Source organism: Herpailurus yagouaroundi, unplaced genomic scaffold (genome assembly GCF_014898765.1).
Source record: "Herpailurus yagouaroundi ecotype Mexico unplaced genomic scaffold, PumYag 530, whole genome shotgun sequence".
In the NCBI taxonomy this organism is placed as follows: domain Eukaryota; kingdom Metazoa; phylum Chordata; class Mammalia; order Carnivora; family Felidae; genus Herpailurus; species Herpailurus yagouaroundi.
In genome coordinates this window covers 6,487,327-6,513,863 of record NW_024412747.1, presented here as the reverse complement: position 1 = coordinate 6,513,863, position 26,537 = coordinate 6,487,327, and the positions used below count along the sequence as shown (strand labels likewise).

General features: G+C 45.7%; 1 protein-coding gene across 4 annotated transcripts in view; it reads right to left on the bottom strand.

The window, feature by feature from the left end:
- PCNX2 (pecanex 2) overlaps positions 1-26,537 on the bottom strand; it is a 302,926-nt gene that overhangs the window by 31,861 nt on the left and 244,528 nt on the right. For all 4 annotated transcript variants that reach the window (XM_040464986.1, XM_040464985.1, XM_040464988.1 and 1 more), the window contains exon 26: positions 5,244-5,497. In XM_040464986.1, coding sequence (XP_040320920.1) covers positions 5,244-5,497 — 254 coding nt within the window. The remainder of the gene's footprint in view (positions 1-5,243; positions 5,498-26,537) is intronic.

Genomic DNA, 26,537 nt, shown 5'->3' with positions numbered 1-26,537 from the left:
CTGAGGAGTTTGAGCAGGTGAGTGGGTGGACGCACGGGATCCGTGGATTCGGGCCAAATGACGGCAAAGGCCGGACTCAACCGTTCTCGGCTGTTAGGACCGACGGCAGCCTGGACTTCTGGAAGGCTAATCTGCGTACAGCTCACGGCGTGTGGCCTGCCTTCTTTGGGGCATATTCTCTGTAAGCCTCCCCGACTGACCCCAAAGTGGTGGAGCGGGGACAAGGAAGTCTGTGGTTCACACGCTCTATCGTTCCTGCGGCACTGCACCCAGGACAACCCCGTCAGCCTTGAGAAGTCCCTTCAGTATAAGGAGGGAGGGAGGGGACAGAGCGGGAAGGAAGAAGGAGGAGGCCACAGGAGGCTGAGTGGGAGGCAGAAAGGACAGAGGCGCGAGTAAAGTCTGCTTCTCTTCATCTTTCGGAGATTTCAAACAAGACAATGAGTATAAAGAACTCAGCACGTGGCCTGGCACACGACTTCTATTTGGCATATAAGTCCTTGGATCTAGGACTTACCCATCCAGGGGCTTGAGGCTCAGGGAGTCCGTGCTAGCAGCCCAGGTGAGGGGTGAGGGGTGAGGGGTAGGGGTGAGGGAACAGAAGGCACGTGGGGCCGGGAGACCGCTGAGTCTGTGGCGGCCACCAGAGTGCCTTCCAATATTCAAAAATGTCAGTTCTGAATCTGGAGGGTTTTTTTTTTTTTAATGTTTATTTTTGAGAGAGACAGAGAGACAGAGTTCAAGCCGGCGAGGGACAGAGAGAAAGGGAGACACAGAATCTGAAGCAGGCTCCAGGCTCTGCGCTGTCAGCACAAGCAGGGCTTGAACTCACGAACCCTGAGATCACGACCCGAGCAGAAGTTGGACGCTTAACCAACAGCCACCCAGAGGCCCCTGGATCTGGAGGGTTTTCTATGACTGACTTGCTGGCAGGATAATTTAAAGCTTTTATGAATGTGGGGGGTTTAAACAGCTGACCCAAAGTTACAAGCACAGGAGGATCTGTGACTGGCCAGAGGCAAGGTGTCTCGGCTGACGATTACAAAGGGTACGAAGAAATTGGGTCCGTCTGAACATCTGGCTCTAGCAAACATCTGGTCTGGTCTTTCCCCAATATGTTCCAATCACATGTACCAGATAGGAACAACAAACAAAACTTGGAGGGCGTTTACTTTTTCGTTCATTCCTAGGGAGGAATGAAAATAACCCCCTCGGCCGATGAAGTCAGCATAGTTAATGAGGAGTTTGAATCCCAGAGGTTGAAACTTCCTCCTCCAGGTCTGGCAGAACCTTGCAGTGTTGACTTCCCAGTGCTGCCCCGGCTCGGCTCCCCAGTGCACGAGGGGAACCCGCTCCCCTCGCCCCGGAGAAAACACAACACACCCAACGGTGGCAAACCATACTCCATTTCCATTTCGCGTAGGCAGAAATCCTGTCGGGGAGACAGAGTCAACGAACAGTGTGAAATCCTTCCGAATCTGTCAGGATGAAACGGATACGACACTAAGTCGACCCGGTAAGTGAGGACAGGGAGAATGAATGGACGGCATAGAACCATGTGGAAAGCGAGACCTCTTCTGAATTCATCCACCGTATCTGGCTCCTCCAGCAGGGATTCTCCTGGTTTCTCATTTTCCTTGTAGATCAGCATATTCTATCAGACAGCTCGTTCTAGGAAGGGGGCCCTGGCAAGCAGACCCACACGTGCGGTCTTCCGCTTCTCATTCTGCAAGGCCAGCGATAAGCGCATCTCCTTTCTGAAAGGCTTGGACAGGAAAGACGGCAGCAGGAAAACCAGGCCCTGGCAGAAAGCGGATTCCTTGACTGCTCCGAGGGTTTTCAACACAAATAAGTGGAGGGGAGCTGGAGGAGGCACCAGAGAAAACCCTCCAGTCGTCAGGAAGGAAATGATTTCAAGTATATTCCTACAGGGTGGGGGAACTGACCCAGTTTATTAGGAGATTAAAAAAAAAAAAAAAAAGAAATCCTTTTGTGTAATGGAAATACTCCATGCCTTTCTTCCTTTCTGATTTGCCTGCCCAATAAAAATAATAATAATGACGATAAAAAGAATGAAACCCAACTCTTGAAACTTTGAGCAATTCAGAATAACAAAGGCAGCCTTGTTCCCCGAGTAACCAAGGTTTTTACCCTCAAATGCTGTTTCTTCTGTTCTGATAGCCACTGGGCACGCCTCAGATTTTCTTTAACTAGCTCCACGGGGAGGGGGTGGAGGGACGGGGGCAAGTTCTGAGCTACCCCACAGCACGGGGCGGACAAGCACTGAGTGCCGCAGGCAGAGAGAGCCCCGCATGAACAGGCCCGTTGATGCTGCTGGGAACTAACCCACCTGCCACCCGACCTGGGCCCCTCCTGAGCACTATTTTGGAATTTAAGAGAATTCTGTTTCTGTTGCGCACAAATATGTCCGTAGTGGTGCCCAAGCTTAGTTGTGTATCAAATCACTTGGGAAATGAGTTTAAAAATACGGGGGCTAGGGCCCCTCCCCAGGCCCACGGAGTCAGAATTTCTGGGTAGGACATGCAAGTCTCTGATTAGCCAGCTTACTCGGGGAGCCTGGTGCCAGGGGTCTGCCCCCAGCTTGCGAGCAGCGCCCCGCCAGGTAACGAAGCATTGCGCCGGGTGCCTCTCCTACCCCACCTGACACTCGCCCCGCTCTTGGAAAACAGAGTTAAGGGCACTGTTTTCCCACAAACTAAATATTATCTGGCAGGTTCTGGGCGGGGGTGGGGCGGGGGGAGCTCCTTCAGCCTCGGCTGCTTGCACATTATCCTGGACTTGTTCATCAGGAAACTGGTAAACTGTCATTTTAGAAAACATACGGGGGATTGGGAGGCAGGAGAAGAGGAAAGTGAGTATCCATCCAATTACCAGCTCAAGGGAGGGGGGCCTCGAAAAGCAGGTCCCGGAGTGGTGCCCCCAAGGCCTCTGGAAAAGCCGAGAGGGGAGACCCTGAAAGGGCACCTCATCCTTTCCCTCTCTCTTCTCTCACTCGTGGCGGCCTGCTGGCTCCCTCATGTGCGGCTGGGTCTGCCCACAAGTCTCGCTCACGGGAAGGCTGATTGTGGGGAGCTCCCGATTCACAGAGATGTGGCTCGGTGTTGAACACATCTGGATCTCATCCGCCCGGACTCTATGGCCCGGACCCCAGATCCGCATTACCTGGGACCTTCGTTCATTCAGTCCAAAAAATTCCCTGGATACCTCAACACACAGGTCCCCACACCGAACGCTGGGGACCCAAAGAGGAGTCAGGCGTGCGTGGCTCCCGTGCTGAGGGAGTTGCCGGAAGGTGTGGGTGAGGTGAACGCCGGGCAAGGGCCCCAAGGGAGCTTGTGAGCACAGGGAGCATGAGGAGGGAAGGGCAGGAAGAGGAAGTCTGGTAGGGGTGGGGCGGGGGGTACCAGAATGTGTGTGCAAAGGGGGAGATGGGTGGCAGTGTGGAAACTCTACCAGAAACAACGGTGGAAAGTTCCAGATGGTTTCTCTCTGGGTTCAAGGTGGCTCAGAATGCACTTTCCTGACCCCTCACTGCCGGCACAGGACAACCTTCCGGCCCCTGGGAGACACCAGGAATGTAATGTGGCAGCTTCCAGGAGCATTTCGAGGGGACCGCTGGTGCACGCCCTTGGTCTTCGTTTCCTGTGTCCTCTCCTCCATCCACTGGAGCCTGGGGCTTACCTCTTGGAACATGAAGGGGGGGGGGGGGAGTCACTTAAAATGGTAGGGCTGGCAGCTGGAAGGAACCTGGGTCCCTAGGACTTCCCGGAACAGACCCACAGAACAGAACCCCTCTGTTCTTCATTCACGTGTGACAGAAACACACTTCTCGCGCCAGCGTGCCACGGTTATCTCGTGACCCCCCAACTCTACCCCCAGTTGGGACGCCGAGTCTGCCCAGGGCTGACTCTGTATGAAAGACGTCTTGCAGCGCAGTTTATAATGGCCAAGGGAGCAGACCGTGGAATCATGAGGCAGGAGGTGACGTCACCACTCCCTGATGTGCTTTCCCCAATCTTCCCCGATGTATGCAAGGCTGGGCAAAACAGCCACAGTTTTGCGTGAGGCGGGGCTGTAAATTCCCGCACCCCTTCGGCACACATGAAGGTGGTGAATACGAACCACTAAATCTGTTTTGAATATTCCGCACAGGAAAGGGTCTCACGAACATTTCTCATTACACCTGCCTTGGGGTGTGATGCTCAAGAATTATTTAACCTTCTGAACTCTTTACAGTCTGTCTTCTATTTCCTGTAAACTTGAGCAGTATTGACGCACACGTGGGGCTCTCCTCGGTAGCTATTCCAAATTTCTAAACGTCTTTCTTTTAGTTGGTTGAGACTCCTGAAGCTTCAGGCACCTGTGTTATCTGCCTACTTTGTATTTCCTCATTTCTGCTGGGCCACCTCTCACAGCCTCAGCTGGCAGGGAGTCTGGGATCTCAGACGGATGAGCATCCTCGTTTTAAATGCCATTAAAATGTGGACCCTTGTGAGGACCAGGACCCGGGGTTCCCACCATGCAAAGTGCTCCCTCTGAACAGAAGCCCGTGCAAAGACTGTCCCCCCCCCCCCCCCCCCCCCCCCCATTAGACCCGACTGTCCCTCTGCACCCTTGCTCAAGGTTCATATTTGTTTCCCAGGACACTTCACTCCAAACCGGCACATTTTCTGAGGTTGAATATGGGTTAGGCAGACGTGGCCCCAGAGCAACAGGAAAACTATGTCATTAGTCCCAAACGAGTGAGGAAGAAAGGCTGTCATAACTAATCCTAACTGGATCATTTCACTATACTTTTGAGTTTTTATTTTAGGCTCAAAAAATAATTCTGGTTCTAGGGTGGAAATTGCAGAACATCTAAATCGGTAACTTGTCGCATGTAAATGCTGAGGTTTGGTGATATTTCCAGGACATTTCAATTTATCGTCACCATCATCACCATAGCTGTGCTGTGTTAGAAAGGAAGACACAGATTTAGGGAAGGAAAGGAACTGTCTATTAGTGGCCACGCTTAGGATGTGACTCAAAGCGTGAGCTCCAGGTTACCTCAAAGCCCTTGAGGATTTTTCGCAAAACCAGTGGTTCCCAAACCTAGCTGGGTCTCAGATTCAGAAGATGAGGAGAAGCTGCAGCATCTAGCCTTTTGCAGACTCTTTGGGAGCCTCTTGAGCCAGCCAGAATGATTACTCAGACAAGTGTCCCGGGGCCCAGAGCAGCGATACCTTGATGTAGTATCGGATGAGGATCCTACGCAGGTCAAAAACCTGTAGCATGGTGGCTGCGTTGTTGTCTATGATGCTGTAGCCCTCCAGGATGTACTGTGTTCGTGTGATCTCCCAGGTGAGCCAGCGGAGGTTGAATGCGGCATTGCAGGACAACAGGTGCGGCAGGTGGCCCGGTTTACAGCAGCAACAGCCTCTGTCGTCCTCATCACCTTCCATGATGGCCTCGACCTCTCTCTGCTGGCAGTAGGTTCCTGGCAGAGCACAAACAAGATGGAAGTTATACAAGGAGTCACTGGGTTAACCTTTGTTCACAATGGATTTTCCCCGGCCTTCCCTGGAGGGGAAGACACCGAAGAAAGTCTGGGAATCAGGAGGATTGTTTAATTCTTAAATTCCCAAATAAGTCACCGTTCTCATCGTCATTAACTCTTTTCTTCATTTGTATCCATTCTGATTCTCAGCTCCTCCCCATTCATGTGTGTGTGTGTGTGTGTGTGTGTGTGTGTGTGAGAGAGAGAGAGAGAGAGAGAGAGAGAGAGAGAGAGAGAGGAGACAGACTTGCATGGTGCTCATGGACACCAAGTTGAAAGGCAGTACAGTTATACTCTTGAGCTACCTTTACCAGAAGCCTGCAGGTCACAGCTGAGCAGAGAGGAGGCTAAACAAAGGTGGCAGGTGGAGATGTCTGAGAGCAAGTAGGTGCGTGCTGATGTGTTTTTCAGCACATCAGCTCTGAAAAGCTCCCTGCTTCTTTTCTGGAAGAGCTCCGTTGCCTAACCATAAGGGCAGACCACGCATGCCACCTCACCTCACATGACTGAGAGCAGGGATGTTGGGGGGGGGGGGCGCTCAACGTTTTTGTCAATGATTTAAAGGGGAACATACACAGTGTGCCAACGACATAAGTTACTGGCACTGTCTGAAGTGCAGAGTTGTGACCTAAAACGATCTCAGCAGACAGGATGGTGGACTGAAACTAACATGCTGAAAAACTAACAGGAATAAATGGAATATCCTGCATCTAGTTTCAAAAAACCAGCTGCACACTTTGTGAATACATGCTAGCGTATTTTACAAGTACTCTGGTAGTTGCACGGATCATAGGAACCAGAAACAGGAAAAGCGAAAGATCCTACTCGGAGTGGTCCCTCAGAACCCTTGGATGTTTTTAGCTTAGGAGAAATGTGGTTTGACTTCTGTTGGAGGAGATCATGCTGGCTGCTGTCCAGGGAACGGACTATAGAAGAAGCAGGGGTGGGAGCCAGGACATCAGTTAGGAGGCTGTTAGTTAACACACATGACACAGTGGTGATTTGGATAAAGGCCATTGGGGAAAGTATGGAGAAATGATCACATCTGGATCTCTCTGAAGGTAGTCTGTTAGGATTTGGGAACCAATTTGGATGGGGGATGTTGAAAAGATTCATGAAGAATGGTGTGAAGTTTTCTGACCTGAGCAAGGTGAAAAGTGAAAAGACTGTCCACGGAGATGGAGAAGATTGCAGGGCGAGCAGCCTTTGGGTGGGCTGAGGGGAAGATCAGGAAGTTTTTCTTCCATATGTGAAGTTTTAGCTGTTCGCCATTAATCAAAATAGAGATGTCAAGTAGACAGTTGGATTAAGAAATCTGGAGTTCAGGGGAAGGAAGGGAGTTCTGGCAGAAATTCATAACATCTGAGAGAATTATCAGGATATAGGGGCGATTTAAAGTAATCTGGGGAGAAAGGACAGGTCTGAGAGCTGAGCTCTGAGCGTTCCATTCAGAGGCCGGGGAGGTGAGATTCTCCCAAAAAAATGATTGACTAGAAGTGGCCTGTGAGGTCAAAAGAAAACCAGAAAGAAGCAAAAGGCAAGTTAAAAAAGAAAAAAAGAGTTTCAAGGAAGAGGGAACATCAGCTATGTTAAATGATGCTTATAGGTCAAATTACCTGAGGAATTAACTGTGAGATTTGGCCATACAGAAGTGAATGATGATCTCTGCAAGAGAGGTGTCAGTGTAATGATGAGTGGGGGAGGGGGTGCCTGCTTGAAGCCAACAGTAGGGGAGAGAAAAAAGCAGGGACAGTTACTGTAGGTAACACTTTTGGGGAGTTTAAGAATCTTTACGACTTTATTCTATTTTTGGCCATTTATTGCATAGGCTGGAACCTCCTGTACAATGTTAAATAAATGTGAGTTTAGGGGGAAAGTATTCAGTCTTTTAGCATTACGTAAGGACACTAGCTGTAGGTTTTTCATAACCGCTCTTTGTCAGAAGGAGAAAGTCTTCTTCTATTTCCAGTTATCTAAGAATTTATATTAAAATCAGAAATAGGTATTTAATTCTAGCAAACGCTTTTACTGTTTTTCCCATTTATTCTGTTGATATGGTAAACCCTATTGATGAACTTCCACATATTAAACCAATCTTTCATTACCGGGAGAAACGTGACAGGTTTATATATTGCTGGATGTGGTTTTCTAGTATTTTGTTGGGAATTTTTGCATATATACATTCACAAGGTATATTGGCCTATAGGTTTATTTCCCTGTGATGTCCTTGTCTGGTATACATGTGGAATTTATGAAATGAATTGGAAAGTGTTTTCTCTTCTATTTTCCGAAAGAGTTAAGGCAATATTGGTCATAATCCTTGCTTACATGTGTAATAGAGTTTAATACAGTTTACATGATTAATGGTGACAGGGATTCTAGAGTTCTCTCTGTGGCCAAGATGTTTTGTTTTTGTTTTGTTTTGTTTTTCCTTATGAATTCAATTGCTTTAGCACATATAGGTCTATTCAGATTTTCTGTTTCTTCTGGTGTCAAATTTGGAAAGTTATATTTTTCAATGAGTTTTTAATTTCACCTAACTTGTTAAATTTATAAAATGTCCTTATTATTATAATGCTTTAAGATCTGTAGTAATGTCCCCTCCTTAATTCCTGATCTTGATAATCTGTGTTTTATCTTTTTTTTTTTTTTCTGGATCAGTCTGGGTAGTTGTTTTTTTTTTTTTCCTTCAATTTTATAGGTATTTCCTCAGAATCAATATTTGATTTCATGATTATTTTCCTCCATTGTTTACTTTATGATCCATAGATTTCCTGCTCTCATTTGTTTTTAAATTTTCTTCTTTTATTTGCTTCGGGTTTTATTTCATCTTCTTTTTCTAGTTTCTTCAGGTGAAAGTGTAGGGTAGGAGTTGCCAATTTGTATTTTGTAAAAGGTCAGAGAGTAAATATTTTAAGATTTTGGGGCCACATATGGTCTATATTACTGCTGCCTCCTCGTCCCCTTTCTCTTCTTTCCCTCCTTCTCCATCTCCCTCCCTTTAATATAAAAGCCATTCTAAGCTCATAGCCATAGTTTGCCAACTCCTTGCTTAGATCATTGATTTAAACCTTTCTTCTTTGCTATTATAAACCTTTAGAGCTGTAAATTTTTCTCTACACATTGCTTTGGTTGTATCCCATACATTTTTTATACTGGTGGTTTTAATTTTCCTTCAGCTCAACTATTTTTTTTTTTTATTAAAAAAATTTTTTTTTCAACGTTTATTTATTTTTGGGACAGAGAGAGACAGAGCATGAACGGGGGAGGGGCAGAGAGAGAGGGAGACACAGAATCGGAAACAGGCTCCAGGCTCTGAGCCATCAGCCCAGAGCCTGATGCAGGGCTCGAACTCACGGACAGCGAGATCGTGACCTGGCTGAAGTCGGACGCTTAACCGACTGCGCCACCCAGGCGCCCCTAGTTCAACTATTTTTTAACTCACCTAGTTTTTATTCCTTAAACCTCTGTTATTAGGTGTATGCCATTTGAGACTTTTATCTTCATGATCAATTGACTCTTCAATCATTATAAAATATCTTTATTTTGGCTAGGGATTACAATGTGCGTTTTCATCTTCTTGCAATCTGCAATAGATGGATTTCATACCACTCTTCCTGTAATGTTGTGAGATTATTAAAATGGTATATTGACTCCTTCATGTCCTTGCCATTATTGCTGTCAAACATTTTACTTTAACGTATATTTAACCCCCATAATAGACCGTCATTATTCTATTCTAAACAGTAAAGTTTTTAAAAAGAAAAGAACATCTTTGCTAACATATTTGCCATTTCTGGCAATCTTCATTGTTTTATGTAGAATCGATTTTCTATGTTATCATTTGCTTTCAAACTGAAGGATTACCTTTAACATTTGTTACAGTGGAGGTTACCTGGTAATCATGTCAACTTTTGTTTTTCTGGAAATATGTAAATTTTGCCTTCAATTTTGAAGGATATTTTCCTTAGCTGTAGAATCCTGGGTTGATAGTTTTCTTTCGGCCCTTAAAAAATATCATTGCACTGTGTTCTGACTTGCATTACTTCTTAGGATATTTTAATAATTCACATGCTTTTCCCCTGTCTGTAAAGTGTTTTTCAAACTTTCTCATGATCTTGACAGAATGATTGTAGAAAAATCTCAGATGCTCTTTGATTTTTCTTTCTTTAATTTTCACCAGTCTGAGGATTATGTGCTTAGGTTTGGTTTTCTTTGTGTTTATCTGGCTTGGGGTGTGCTGAGCTCCTGGGATTTATGGATTGATATTTTCCATCAAATTTTGAAAGTTTCTGAAGAATATTTTTTCAGTTTTTTTCTGCCCCTATTTATCACTTTTCCTTTTGGATTCCAATTTTACACATATATTAGAATGCTTGATATTGTCCCCATAGATCACTGAGTTTCTATTTTCTTTAACCTTTTATTATTTGCCTCAGTTTGGACAGCTTCTATTGCCTTGTCTTCAAGTTCATTGATCTTTTCTTCCATCCTCTGAATTTTTCATTTAAGACATTGGATTTTATTTTTAGACTTTCTGGCTCTTTCCTATGATAGTCTCCATCAGTTCATTCATTATGATAATTTTTCCTCTGAATTCCTAAGCATATTAATATCTGTTTGAAACTTCTTTTCTGTTACCACAACATCTTTGGGTGTGTTTCTATTCATTGTTTTCTTTTCCTGGTTATGGACCACTTTTTTCTGCTTATTTTCATATCTAGAAACTTTTATTATATGCTGGATATTGTTGATGCTATAGTGTTGACAGTCTGGACTTCTTTTTGTTTGTTTGTTTGTTTTTTGTCTTTTCAAAGAGTTATGTTCTGTTAAGTAGTTAATTTATTTGCACATCAGCCTGCCAGCTTGATCCTTTTGAAACTTTTTAAAAAATTTAAATCCGGGGCGCCTGGGTGGCGCAGTCGGTTAAGCGTCCGACTTCAGCCAGGTCACAATCTCGCAGTCCGTGAGTTCGAGCCCCGCGTCGGGCTCTGGGCTGATGGCTCAGAGCCTGGAGCCTGTTTCCGATTCTGTGTCTCCCTCTCTCTCTGCCCCTCACCCGTTCATGCTCTGTCTCTCTCTGTCCCAAAAATAAATAAACGTTGAAAAAAAAAATTAAAAAAAAAATTTAAATCCAAGTTAGTTAACATATAGTGTAATAGCGATTTCAGGAATAGAATTCAGCGATTCATCACTTACATGTAACACCCAGTGCCCATCCCAACAAATGTCCTCCTTGTTGCCCCTCACCCCTTTAGTGCATCCCCCCACCCAACACCCCACCAGCAACCCTCAGTTTGTTATCTGTATTTAAGAGTCTCTTAACTTGTCTTTAGAGTGTCTAGAGTAGACCTGTGGGGTGATAATATCTCTACTCCTAATGCTTGGTCTTTCTGGGGTCTTGGTTGAATTCCTGGGATGTTCAGTAAGGTGTCTCTGCTGGATGATTGGAATTTCTACATCTCGGCACCTTACAGCCTCCATATTTTCTATTTAGTTCAGACCTCCACAGTTACTATTCTCTGTCAGGACTTGCCTCTAACAGTCAGCAGGTTAATATTCATCCAATTACTAAAGAGGATCCCTGTACAGATTTTTACAGTGCCTTCCTTGTGAAATTCATTTCTTTCTGATACTCTGACCCACAAAACCCAGCTACCTTAGCAGCTGAGAACTCTGATTCTGCCTCCGTAGCTCAGCAAGACAACTGTCCTCTATTTGGGTGTTGCCCCCAACCCCCATACTACAGATAAGAAAGGGTCTCCGGGAAGAAAGCAAGGGTAATTATGGAGCTTACTTGTGTCTCTCCTTCCTCTTGTTGATCAGAGGCTTGCACTGTCTGTTCAATATCTGAAAGCAGTTGATTAAGATATTTTTCCTAGTTTCATAATTGTTTATGGCAGGAAGTATAGTCCAGTACTGGTTACTCAGTCATGGCCAAAAGGGTAAGTCTCCGAATCCTTTTACACATCTTCTGAGACTGAATTCACACATAAACACTTTCCTGACATCCATTCCCATACCATTCATTTTTTCCAACATCCCTTATCATTATTTACAGTGCCTGCTACTTAGTAGGTGCCGACAGAGTAGTTGGTGGAATGCCTGAATGGGTAAATGAAGGGTAGATTTTTATCCAGGTCACTGCATGCACAGGCAATGGAAACTCTATTGAGAAAATGCACGGCAGATTATATTGCGTGTTTGGCAGACAAAGAAAATCAATGTTTGTACTAAGCCTCTCCACAGGACCCATAAATGAGATGGTCATAACAAGTCAGAAATGGGAAACTACAACCTTCAAGTAATAATGTACATACAGAACTGTTAGGATAACAGTCAATGAAACAGAACTCAAGATCAGGAGGGGGAAAGCAAGCAGGCAGTGGTACATGAAGTGTAACAGTGAAGGGCTGATCCCACATCTTTGATTCCATTTGTCTTTCCCCAAGACCTCACTGCTTTGGGTTTTAGCTGAAAGCACTCCTTTTTAAAACCTTTCAAGGCTCTCTTAGCTCATGCTGCAATAAAAAGCTTTTATTCCCTCTGGTACAGATGTATAGAAATACATACATGAATTATCAGCAATGAGTAATTCACACTGCATGCTCTGGGGCCTCCAGAGTGAGTAATGGCCACAGTGTCCTAACTGATCCGCCCACTGGGACCCTTGGACGTGCAGGCACTAGACTCCAGGGGTGGGAGATGTCTCATCCTACTAAATGGCACAAGGACAACACTGGTTTTCTGCAAGTAATAATATAATTCGGGAAGAAACCCTCTTTCAGTGAACAAAGTGAGATTGCTTAGACTCCACAAGGAAGAAGCATAAAGGAGGATTTTCACCTCCAATAGGTTAGCACAACCGGTCAAATGACATGCTTCAAAACTCTGCATTTCTTTACAATTTCTTTCTCCATACTTCTCCATCCAGGTCTGGCATTTACCGTGTTGAGCTGCATGTAAGGGTTTTTTTTTCCCCTTTACATTGGGCTGAATGTAAGGCGTTTTTCCCCCTTACATCAAACAAACTGGAAGGTGTGTGTGTTTCAGTGTGTGTGTGTGTGTGTGTGTGTGTGTGTGTGTGTGTGTGTGTGTATACACACACAATAAAATGAGGAGTTTCGATTTCTATCATGTGAGTGGTAAAGTCCCACACCATGAGGAACATGGGTGCATCTCGGCACTGACAAAGACAGTTGAGGAAACAGTGTGCCATGAGGGACGGCTGCTCGACAGGGACACCCTAATTGCCAACGGTTTTTGATAAACACTCAGTTAAGGGAGGCCTCTGCGCCTCCTTTTAGGAACAAAAGATTCATAGTCAGGATCACATTGCAAAAGAATACAAAAATAAAAAAACCCAGTCATTCTGTACATGCACTACTCTGCTGCTCAAATGCAAAGCAAGACCATGTATTCTCCTCCAAGAGGCTCACCGGGTTTGGAGCACATTTCCTCCGAAGGGAACACCAAGAGTCAACTGCCCCTACGCCGTGACCTACACCATTGGTGTCAGTGAGGGAGGACCTGGCTGGCCGTTTCTGTCCGGTGTTTCCACTGAAACTGACCCTTGGCATCTTTTATGTTGTGATGTTCTCATGGTCTAAGTCAGTGGGACACAGGAACGCCTTCATTAAATAATTTTTAAATTTAAATTATCAGAGTGTCTTAGAGCCTGAGTGCTGACAGATGAGAATGCCTAATTAAAGCAGTGGAAATTAATTTTTTGAACTCAAAATGTATCTAGAAGGTCCCAGATGTCTCGCCACAGAGGATATATAGCAATTTCCTGCATGTGGCCACAATGTGGGGCAGCCCTTGCTGCCGTACTGGGTAGCTCTCCTGACCCCTGACCCTTCCTTCCTCCCTTTGCTGGTTCCCCCAGCGAGCAAGCGCTGCTCCCCTTTCAGTGCTGTTTGCCACACGTACCAGCGACAGGCCAGGCCTGGCTTATTTATTCACACTTAATTCCCGAAAGGAATGAAGTTAATTTAAAAAGGCGTGCCCAGTACAATGGCAAATGATAAAATTTAAGTAAAATTGGGGACAAGAAGAAATATGATGAAGCCAGAAAGAATAATGTCAAGAGACCCTAGCTGCATTCTGTGATACCCTATATATTTACTAAAGGTAGGCCACAGACTTCCCTGGGGCTTTCTAGAAGACAATGTAGAAAGAAACCTTGAATAGTTTCTTGTGTCCTTGAGACAACAACAAAATAATTGCTTGGCAGGATCTTGGCTATTTCAAGCGAAGACACCAGAAAGAGAATGTTCCCAGGACCCTAATAAAAGGTACATGGTGCAACATGGTGAACACTATCCTTAAGAGAATTGCCCAGAAAGTACGAGCTGTTCTAATATGGCCAAAGCACAACAAAGAGAAAGCATTTCTGTAGGGGGCTGAACCAATTCGACCTTAGGAATGTGGTTCTCTAGAGGTCTCGTGTCTCCCAAGGGCAGAGTTTAGAGAGTCTTGAGGGCAGGAGAACTTTATCCCTTTGAGGAAATCCTTGCTATGGATCGTTTTTCTCCACCCAGTTCTGAAAATTATTGTGGACTGAGCAGTAGTGACTTAAGCCCAGGAATGGAGATAGTCTGTGTGGTCGGTCTGCGCAGGCCCCCTCTCTCGTGGTCCAGCCAGGCTAGAGGTAGAGCTGACATCCTCTTGGAATGGTCGGGAAGCCAAAGAGAATGGCTAGCTGAAACAGAAGGTCCGATAACCAAAATCCACCCAAAGTGTCCCCGCTTCCATTCCAGAGAACCCTGTGGGGAAGGTGCCATCCAGGCCCGGAAGCCTGGGCCAGAGGAGAGGGGACTCAGGGCAGGCCGGCTCGAGTGGAAACCTGACTCTCACGGAGACGCATGAACTTAATCTTGTAGGTAACAGGCAGGCAGTGGGGACTTTTGAGTCTCAGGAAAACACGAGTAAAGTTGCAGTTAGGGAAGATTCCCCTGCAGCTTTGGGGGAGCAAAGAAGGGGCTGGGGCCGGGAAGTCAGCTACCCACAGTCCCATTCAGGTGAAAAGTGATGGGGACAGGAGCTAAGGAAGAGGCTGTTTACCAGGAGGTCGGAGGAAATGAAGGAGAGGCCCGGCTACTATGTGAAGGGGACACATTAAAAACAGTCCCCTGCAGGGGCGCCTGGGTGGCTCAGTCGGTTAAGTGTCTGACTTCAGCTCAGGTCGTGATCTCACGGTTTGTGAGTTTGATCCCCGCATCAGGCTCTATGCTGACAGGGCAGAGCCTGCTTGGGATTCTCCTTCTCTCTCTCTCTCTCTCTCTCTCTCTCTCTCTCTCTCTCTCTCCCTCCCTCCCTCTCCTCATACCCACTTGTGCTCTGTCTCTCTAAAATAAATAAATTAACAAAAAAACGGTTCCCTGCAGTGGGAAAGCTGCACTGAAAGAAAATGTCAGCTTGCTTTAACAACATGCACAGCAAAGTCTAAATGCACAACACATTGTAAAGATTGGGCCTCCTGGCCCTCCAGTTTTCCTCCTTTATCTGATAGGAGTATTTTGAGAAACACCACTCAGCTGTCCCAAAGAATCCGACTAACTGGATTCCCCAGAGAACCGCGTGTATTAGCATTATTATGTTTAGGGCTATCCAGTGACAGTGTTTTAGAATAACTTTGCTAGACATTTCTTTGTGCTGTGTTTTCATATGGCCACTGCCTTCACTGGACCTGCGTGCCAGACACTGGGCCGGCGTTTTACGTATGTGTGCAATGAGGCCACCAGGAGGGGACTGACAGGAGAGAATCAGTCCCTGGCCATGGAGTGGACTACAGTTAGGCAGACACAGGTTTTAGCCAGGGCTTTTGATTCAAGCTGCAGGTGGGCTTTCAGACGCACACTCTGGGATGTGTGTGTGGATTTTATAAACTGTATTCCCTTCAGAGGTCGTAGTTAAGATCGTTACCGAACTGCCCAGGGCCACAGAAGGAGGAGAACACCAGAAAATGGTTAAAGCTGAGCTCAGAGGGGCGCCTGGGTGGCTCAGTCGGTTGAGCGGCCGACTTCGGCTCAGGTCACGATCTCGCGGTCCGTGAGTTCGAGCCCCGCGTCGGGCTCTGTGCTGACAGCTCAGAGCCTGGAGCCTGTCTCGGATTCTGTGTCTCCCTCTCTCTGACCCTCCCCCATTCATGCTCTGTCTCTCTCTGTCTCAAAAATAAATAAACATTAAAAAAAAAAATTAAAAAAAAAAAAAGCTGAGCTCAGAGCAGATCCCTTCCATGGACGTTTGGACCTCACGCATGCATGTCGTGTGTTGGACACACAAGATGTGTGAGGCAGGGCTCGGCCCCAGCCAGCTGTCCTTGAGCTTTGGAGAAGCACCCTCCTCGGCGTGCTTCTGTTAGTGGGTCACACACACGGTGACAGAGATGCCGACGGGGGAGAGAGCATCCACAACATGAAGGCTGGAAATCTAAACGATCATTGCCTCTCGCCAGTGGGTTATATCAAGGGCCGTGATGTGACCCAAAGAAATAATACAAGAGAAGGCATTTTAAAGTTTGTGAATTATTGTCATTTTCACGTAAGTCGTAGAGTGGGGTTTGTTTGTTTTTTCGGGAAAGGCATGGAGATGCCCCTCCAGCCCCTCCTCCACCCCACGCTAATTCTCCCAGACAGAATTCTGGAACAGGAGCTTAAAGGTACATCTGTCCCCAGCTATTTGCCCTAGGAGGAGGCTTCTATATCTGCTAGACTTCACCAGATTAAATGTCTGGGAAGAAATAATCATTACAATGATTAACATGTTTATTTATAAAGCTGACTTATTATACATCCCATTTCCTGATGATGGCCACACATCCATTTGATAATCACCCCCTTGAAATTAATCCAAACTTAAAGATGGAGAAATAGAATATGAGACATGACCAAGGTCACACAGCAGAAGGAAATCAAGGAGTAGAATTGGTCTCCTGAGACACTGAGGGGTTTTAGCTCTGAATTATTTTGCAGGACAATTTCTCTCCTAGTCCCCAATTCCAGGCCTTCAACAGCACTGCAGTCGACCACCTTTCAAGGATCACACAGAGAATCTAGAAGAAGTGTACTGGCCCAGGGTACGGTAGGGGGAAATGTGTTAGAATAATTTATACATGTTTGATTTTGTGGGCACAACAGAGGTTTTTACTGTAACCATTTTATATTCCAAGGAGACTCAATTTGTTTTAAGACAGATCCATACCGATAAAATTTTTCTTATGACCTGTCTGGCCAGCTGGATTTTAAAAGAAGTGGAATACCTTTCAATGAAGCAGCATTGTTTTCTCTCAGAGAATTTTGATTTCAAAACATCATCTGCTTATGTAATGTTAATCGCATTGAAAAGTGATAGCATCTCACTTATGGCACACATTAACCTGGCTATGCAGGTGTAATTTCTCCTTTTTTATACAAATTAACAACACTGGGTCTCCAAAGCAGCCTCTCCAGTGGAAGGGTCTGGCCTTTTGAATTTAAAATCTGTATTTTCCCCTTAGCATACACTGTCTAATAAGGTTTAACAGATTATGAGCAAAAGTTTCTCTGAATTTACTTTTTTCCTACTGGCCTATAGGAGAAAATGAAATGCACCCAAAAGCACTTCGTGTACATGGTAACTTATATTGGGCAGGTTTGAAGCACAGGTACGAGAAAACTTGACATACACAATCATGATCTCTGTGAATGATACGGCTTTTCTTCCATTCTTGCCCCATTTACAGGACACCAGTGCACTTGACCTTACACAGGTAAGAGTCATTCTCTCATTCATATTTCATTCTGAGTTGTATTATTGTACTTTTCTTCCACAGACTTATTTTTGAGCGTCGTTAAAACAATGCGGTGCGCCTAGGTGGCTCAGTCACTTAAGTGTCCGACTCTTGATTTCCACTCAGGTCATGATCTCGCAGTTGTGGGTTTGAGCCCCACGTCGGGCTCCACGCTGACAGTGCGGAACCTGCTTGAGATTCTCTGTTTCCCTCTCTCTCGGCCCCTCCTCCGCTGGCACTGCTTCTGTCTCTCTCAAAATAAATAAACTTAAAAAAAATATGCAGGGGGCCCCTGGGTGGCTCAGTCGGTTGAGCCCCTGACTTCTCACTCATGTCATGATCTCATGGTTGGTGGGTTTGAGCCCTGCGTTGGGCTCTGTGCTGACAGCTCAGAGCCTGGAATCTGCTTTGGGTTCTGTATCTCCCTCTCTCTCTGCCCCCCCACCCCCACCCCTGCTCACGCTCTGTCTCTCTCTCAAAAATATAATAAACGTTACATTTTTTCTCTAAATATGCAGACTCTTTTCATGTTCAACAGCAAAGCCTCTTTTCTTCCCAGACTTGCTATCTAGACAAGCATGGCTTTGTCTCTCTCACTCACATGTCACATAATTTGCAATGAAGAAAAATATGTGTTTAGGAATTCTGAATGGAGAACCTATTATTTTAGGGGTAAAGTTTGGAACCAAGGGATTTAATAGATTACTTGAGCCATGTAGATGTTAGAACTAAGGAGTCGCTAATGACCCGAATGTTGCCATAGAGAAGAAAGAATTCTAGAGAGTTTCAAGATTAGTGGGACAGCTATGGCTCTCTGTGGCGTCGCCACTAAGGAGAAAGGTTTGGGTTGCATTAACTTTAGATAAGATTAGGTTACACAGATATTTTAAAAATGTCCCCACAGGCCAGTGATTATGGGGTGTTAGCCAGACTATGAGATGGCTGATAACATCTCACACAAACAGGAACATAAATCCCATCTTCTGATGTTTTCCAGATCTGATGGTAATGTGTGGCTACATCCTGATCACTATGCCTTTGCTTTCTACATTCATTCGGCAAGAGCCATCTGGGTTTCACAGTTGCTAAGGCGGTAGATCATTCCAGAAACTGAGCTGCTAACAGTGGTGATGCCATATTAATATTTAAGACCCCTTTCAGGTAAAACTTTTAAGTTTCAACAACCAGAGAGAATTTTTAGAAAATTCTTTCCTTCCTTCCTTCTTGCCTCCCTCCCTCCATTCCCTCCAAGGCAGTGTGGCCTACTTAGGGGACATCCCCATCCAGGGATGCTTACCCTCCTCTACCACTGGTGACTGTGAAGCCTGGAGCCTCATTCTCCCAATATCTTTTAATGTCTCAAATAGGGATAATAACACTTGCTCACTTTAAAGAGTTATTATAAGAAATATTCTGGAATATACTGAGCTTGAGAGTTGAAGTGCTTAGTATGGTATCTGGCAAAGAACTCGTGCTCAGAAACACTTAGACTGCCTCTACTTTCTCACTCAACCAATATTTATTGGGCATCCTACATGAGCCAGTCAACACACGGGGGGAGGGCCATGAATAAGGCAAGGAGTTTCAGCCTTTGAGAGTCTCACCATCTAACAGAAATTGGTTCAAACAATATTTCACAGCCTGCATGAATAAAGAGCTGCATACATCAATTTTGCAAGAATACTGAAAATAAGCTTTGGTTTTTCAATTACCACTTATGATTTTAATTACCAGGAGACATTTATTGACCATCTACCACATGTGGCCACATGTCTACACATCATGGTAACATCCTGATCCCCAAGATTCATGATCTATACATACAAACACCTCAAAACAAACATAATTTTCATCACGACTTTGCTCCAGATAAGAGGACAGAGTAATCTATACTATTGGTTGTGTTTTGCATGAGCTACTGTATGAGCAAACACCAGAAGGATGTGATACCATGGGAATGTGCATACAAAATATAAAATATATTCAAATGCCATATCATTCATTATAAAGAAATACTGAAAAAATAGTAATTTGACAGAAAACTGTAGTTAGGCAACTAATAGAAAAGGTAAGTGTCCACATAACATCATGTATTTCTAATACCATTTTTCTAGGGCTTCCCAAAAACCCACTTTATCAAATGACATTTAAATATTTCCTAAGACACCCCGTAAGAAGATTTCTGGAAAAATCTGGCTCTTGCTGTGATAAAAATGTAGCAATCCTATACTAATGAGGATAATGAAAGCTGCACGCATAACTAAATTTCATCTCAGCAGCCTCAAAACTTCCCATGCATGTGACCCAGTCTTAGATGATAGGATCCGCTTCATCACCCTTGAGAGAATGTGCCTTTACGACAGTTTGTGTCATTTGCCATGGGGAACCCAGGACCCCCCGTAGCCTGATTTCCATAGTACTGTGTAAATCACATTTTCTGACCTGATCTTAACTACCACCCAACTCCCACCCAGGCCACAAACTCTTGAGATCTTTTCGCTGTGCCCTCGGGAACTCACTATCTATTCCTCAACTCCTCTGAATGTTCTCTTCTCCTTCATGCCCTATTGGAAAGCTAGCTCTCCCTGCCCTCTAGTGGGGATGACTGTTCTCCTGCACTCCTCTCGCTCCTGGGTCTGAGCAGGTGGAGGATGTCCTCTTGCTTCCCAGTGGTGCTGTCTCTGTCTACCCCACACCATTCTCCTTCGTTGCCTTCTTCCATGGCCCTCTAGGTCACTCCGAGTCCTTGAGTGGGGATTCTGGCTCGGGGTCACTGTCACTCTCCAGCACACTTCTGACCAATCACTCTTGAGACTGCAGTATCCTGGCCCCTGACTCCCACTCCTCTAATGATCGCATTCACTCAACCTCAGCCACTCACTTCCATGGCCGTGATCTTAGACTATAATCACCAAAGACTGTTTGCCTTCGATGAATGTTCGTTTCAAACTTCCTACTCTTCCGCAACCACCTCCTATCTCTCCAGCTTATTTTCCTCTAATATCACAACTTCTACAACTTGGACACCTTTCTGAGATCCAGAAAGCCCTTCACCAGGTCCTGTTTCCCACCCCTCTCCCACCCTTGCCTGTTTATCTCTTAGCCTGCATTACATGGCCAGGCACTGCAGACATTGTCACACCCTTTCATACACTGTCAGTTTCCTTGTCTTCGTTTTACTTTCTGGCACTCAGTCAACTCAGTCTCAGTCCTGATGAAGGCCAACTCTACTGCTCTATACCTGCACCCATGAAGCTGAATGTGGCTTAGAAAAAAAAAAAAAAAAAAAAACACGAGCAACTACAACAGGTCTTTCTTGAAAATCATGACCCCTCACCTCAAGTGGGCTCTTCATACAGGCCAACTGTATTTCCCCACTCCATCCATCTTTCCATCTGTCGACCCATCTCTTACGTGCATCTGGGCCATATGTTCTCTCTCCTCTCCTGTTACTCTAGATGTGCTAGCATGGGTTCCATCCTCTCAGCCCTGGGGATTCTATCACTTGCCATCAGAGCAAGCTCCCCTCTTCCCTTAGCCTGAAATCCCTCCACTCTGCTTCACTGTTGTGGTGGTGTTTCTGACGCCCAATCCTATTGCTAGCCGGTGCATGAATGCTCAGGCGTGTCAAACTCCCCTGTGAGGCACCGTGTTAGCAAGAAGTCAACAACTGCTCATCCTCCCTCTTGACACCAGCCATGGTCTCAAGCCTGGGATGCCCGCCAACAGCACCTGCTCCCTGGGAGAGACTTATACTCTGACTCCAGCAGAGAGGAGAGGTTCAAATTTCCCCCGAGTGTATCATATGGTATAAGTATTTTGCATCTCCTGACCTGATGGGCTGTCAGAGCTGGAAAGACACTAGGAACTTAGAAATCACACGGAGGCTCTGATAATGGAGTCAAAAATTGGAGAGGCCAAGTCATTTGTGATGCTCTGTTAAATATCCTGAGATAAAGTGGGGTTTTTAAGTTGCCTTTTTTTTTTTTTGCAACCAGAAAAATAATGTGGAGCTTCTGAAAGGATGTGCCAGCGATTGAAGGCATTCTACCCCGCTTTACTGAGTGTTTTACAAACTAAATAAGCATTACAGTGCAAATCCAAACAAATATCCCAAAGGAAAAAGGAAAGAAGAAGGTAAAAGGGTCAGGCAGAAAGAGACGTTCTGGTTAAGAGATAGAGAGCCACGGGGTTTGCCTAGTTCCAGCACTAACTAGCTGTGAGCCTGCAGATAGCATTCATCTTCTGGAGCCTGGCTTTCCCACTATTAAGTGGGAGGAAGCAATGGGACTGTGGCCATTCTGAGGGTGGATGTCACCTTCACAGGCCAGTGCTCTCTCCCTAGCTCGGAGCTCACATGCATCTCCTAAAAGACTCCCTCCAGTGCCTTTTTCTTTTGGCTCCTCCTCCTAGTTCTTCCCCTCATCAGACAGTATCTTTACGTCACCTGACTTATTTTGTTTGGAACACTGTGACTCCTCCTTCATTTTTCTCCCCTTCTAACAGACATGGGTGAACCCGTCAGCCTGGGTCACCTGGATGGCTAAAGGAGAACAGAAACGGATTGAATAGATTATCAACCCTCACTTTTCCCTTTTTCTGTGTCCACCTACTTGAATGATGGTTAAATGGGACTTAAAGTCTGATAGATTCCACTTCTTTTGAAAAATCTTGAACACGGTCCCCCTCACACTGTTGACTTTCTAAAGTGCATTACCTGTTACCTTTGATTTAAAGCCAATGATTAATCTGTCAAGTCTTGAATGGTTTCCTGAGAGGCTCCCTGGTTGGGTAGATGCAAATAATACTCATAAACCTGAGAGCAGCAGAGGCACCACTACCTTGTTTCTGTAAGAACAAGAAAAGAATTTACTTCTATTCTCGGATGCATGAGCCAAAAAGAGTTGGATAGAAAAATGTGGCTTCCTTATTTGTATTCTTGATTTGAATTGATTTCAATCATTCCCTATGGTACCAGCCAACAGAAATAGAATGTGCCATGGACCTTAATTATTCTCTTGGGCTACCCAGGATCTAAACCTCTGTCTTATGTTTGGAAAATTACCCAATACACCAGACTGGCTCACTGTTCACCAAGTGTTTTTACTTTTTCTCCTGGGTACTCAGCTAGACATATCCTGACTTCTCTTACAGCTATGTCACTTCTAAGCAATAGGATGTAGGAGCAAATGATATATTCCAGATTTAGACCTGTCCCACAGCAGTCTTCCAGGCAATCCTCCACTGTCTGCCAGTTTGATATTGAAGCCCAGAGCGACCTCAAAAGTGATGCATTGGGGAACAGGCAGAGCTTCTATTAGCCAGGACCCTTGATGGTGCAGAAGGGAAGCACCCCCTACCCCTACCAGCTCCGCTCACTGATCGGACCCTATGTGAGTGCAACAGAGGCATCTACTGTGTCAGCCAGAGATGCAGGGCTTAACCATGACAGCTGCTAGCATGACTTCAACCAATGTACTTATGAGTCTTGGTGAGAGGCAGTGACCATCTCCCCTCTAAGAACTGAGAACTTAGACACTCTCTTTCCCAGTCTCCCTTGCATCTAGGGGTGGGGGGCATATGGTCCCAGCTTCACCCATCAGATGTACCCCAGATTTTGACTAATGAGCTGGTGACACAAAGAAGCTGGCTCAGGGGACATATTCATCCACATTTGGGGGACAGAAGCCATAGCTACAGTAGTATCCAGCATCTGGGGTCATGGTGTCGATAAAATAAGGGGAGTGCCCGGATCCCCCAGCCAAGATGTGACTGCTTCGTGGGATCAGCACTGTGGTGTGATTTTGGACATGGCTCCTGACCTACAGCCACCAAGCCTGCTTCTCCAGGCTTCTCAGAAAGTCTGCGCCCTGTGTAATATCTTTCAATAAACCCTCCTCCCGGTTGAGTTAGCTGGAGTTGATTTCTGTTGCTTGCAACTAAAAACTCCTAGTGATACAAATGCATCCTCTGCAGTGAGAAACAGACAGGTGGATCTCTTGCTCCCTGGCTGTGGGAGGTTATCTTCCTCTTCCTCCGGGGTGCATTACTCATTTCCTGAGAGTCAGTCCGTGACATGAGCGGCTCACGTCTCCACTAAGAGCTGCAGTGTGCTTCCGAAAGGAGAACCAGTACAGCTGTATTCGGACTGCCCGGGTTGTACTGAAGTAGGTCAAATTTGACCCAAATAAAGCCTGCTACTTGGGAAAATAGGGAATTGGAAGAAAAAAAGGAAGTACTGAAGGGATGTCTTAGAAAAATACTCAAGGAGGAGAAAGAAAACAAGATCTTCCCTGGGAATACCGTAGCATACATTGCAAAGAGATATACAAGAGAAGAGTCATTTTAGGTCAACTGGATTCCTCCTGCAACTAAAGCATAACTTTGATTCTGTCATGCTCTCTTAATAGTGCTGTGTTCCAGACTACAGTATAACTAGGTCAAAGAAAATGTATTGTACAGCAGTGAGTGGTATTGGGGCAGATTAACTGGTAATTTGTTCTCAAGACATTATTATACTTAGGCCATTCTTATAGGCAGGTTACATTTCATCTGTGGTTGGCAAGAAGACAAATCACCTAGGGAGACACTCTTGGGCAGCCTCACCTAACACAATGGCCTCTGTCTGGTGCTCGACCACATATGGTGGCTCTGAGCCTCCTTCTGTATTTCCTCTGAGGTAGTTTCAGGAGTCTGGTGTGTTGTTATGAGATTGGCCCCCAGTGACTCATCCAATGTGTTAGGGCCACATGTATTGGAGCTGTCCTTGGGGATGGCTTTGGCCAATAGAACATGATGGCAGTGACGTGCTGCCTGTCCCAAAGACTGGGCCATAAGGGGCCTCGCAGACACCCAGACCACACTTGGTCCAGCCCACCCGTCACTGAGCAGCACCTGGAGGACAGCCAGGGGGCCAGAGCTGGTAGCCTGATCTGGATGTGGCACCTTGGACCTTCCAGCCTGGTTCATCTTCTGGCTGAATGCAGCCGTACGAGTAACCTAGGGTGAGAGTGACAGAACTACCAGCCACCCTCACAACCGTGAGAAAGAAGACATCCTTGTCGTCTGAAACCGTTAAGTCTTGCGGCAGTTGGTTACACCCTCAAAAATGACATGAGGTGAAGCCCAAACATTCAGGGTGGTGGATCAAGAAGCACGCCCATTTGCGATACGTGGGGGGAGCAGACAAAGTGCTACATGCTTCTAAAGTCCAGTTGACTTTGAAGCCCTTAAACTCAAACATCAGGTCAGTTTGCCAAAAGAAGCTGTAAGCTGCATGGACTTGTAATAGAGACTATTAACTCAGGTTCAACTAGGTGAACTTGAAAAATCCTTCCTTTGAAGTCCAGGAAAACCCAAAAGCTCTCACTAGAGACAAGTCTGTTGCATGACTGTACAGAGACAATTTCCACCACCTCCTGTGGCATTTTCTGGCGTTTGTGTAAAATTTCAGGGACACACTGCTTCTCTGTTTGTTCTGAAGAATCTGATCACTGCTCCCTCGGCCCCATAACCTTTTCCAAAATAAGCTCCCTGAATCAGATTCCTCAAGTTTTTAAGGATGCACAGAAAACGTGCCTCAACCACAGAACCCACCACTCTAAAAAAAAAAAAAAAAAAAAGTCTTTTGTACAAATTTGTATAGGAAAAATAATGCTTAGAACCAAAAGACTTGGTTAAAGGATTAGGTAATTGTGTTAAAGATATAAAATAATGGCACTTTGTTCTTGGCTATAAGGTATCTTTTCGTCACTCGGAAGTTCTGGATGGTGGTAACCTGGCTCCTACTCACCTTTCCAGCACTATCTGGGACCCCTTTCTCTCAAACCATCTGGAAACCACATCTGGCTATTTTGTGCCTCTTTATCATCACACCTCTGCCTGCCTCTCCCTTCCAACTACAGCCTCTCCTCTGCTGACCCAGACTCTAGTCTGATCCCAGTGCCCTGCTCTGGTCACCACAGCGCACCATGCACCGAGCTGCCACGACCCTCAAATCCCTGGACGGTGGTCGCTCAGGAGGAGTCTCTAGTCAGTAAGGCTCCGAGCTGCTTAAGGTGGGGCCCTTCATTTCTGTAGTCATGGCACCTAGCCTAGCCCTTGGTAAATGTCTCCTGAATGAACAGAAGGCTCGCGTGTCCCATTAGCTACTTGAGAAATTGACTTAGGCGAATCATGAGCATTTAAAAAATAAATATTCAAAATGGAGCTCTCGATTACACTCCCGAACCCAAAAGTCCCGTTCTTCATTTAGGTTTCCCAGTCTCCGTAAATGCGCCTCTGTCCACCCAGGCACTCAAGCTGGAACCCGGGGAGCGGGCTGAGCCTCCTTTCCCCGGACCCCCCCAACACTGAGTCCAGCCCTTTCCACCTCCAAATCGCCCTGAGCTTCTCTGTCTCCAACTTCTTCTCCTGGCTGGGTGACAAGACACTCTTCAATGGCCTTCCTGTTTCTGCTTTTGCCCCCCCTGGAGGACAGTCTGCACACAGCTACCAGAACAATCTCCTAAAGCGTGAATTAGGTCGGCAGTCCCATTTCCTTCCTTCGTCGTGCTTCCACTAGTTGTGATTAGTCTGCTCATCTGTTTCCTTGTTCGCTTTCCACATCTCCCACTGAAGGTAAACATCGCAAGGGCAAGAGTCCTTCAGGTCACGGACCCGTTGCATCTCCAGCATTAGAACTTGGCCTGACACGGAGGAGGCGTCAGAAAGACATGCATTGGATGAGGGAGGGTGAACAAAGGACACAGGAGGCAGAAACATGAACACAGGGGTTATGCTAATTGCTGCACACTCCACCACACAGCTCCAGTGTCAGATTAATGGACAAACTGGGGTCGCACTTTCCAGATCAGGTCGGCTCATTAACCGCAAAACAGTAAGCATCCACATAGAGCCCTCATATACATGATCTCATTGAAGTCACACAACTTTATAGAGGCAGCCATCCTTCTTCTTATCGTTTGGCAGTGGAAAAGGAAAGTTCAGGCACCGAAAGATGGTCCACTACAGATCACAACACCGGAAACCCACAGAACCAGGTTCTGTTTCTGGCTGACTCCACACGGAGCCCATGCATGTTCTGCGGCCTCCCGTCACTTGTGAGTTTCTTTCCAGAAAAATTTAAACCAAAGATCTAACTTGCCACTCCAAAGGTTTACACCAGATGACATGTTTCACTTCATTATTCTCTCAGATGACTGGGAT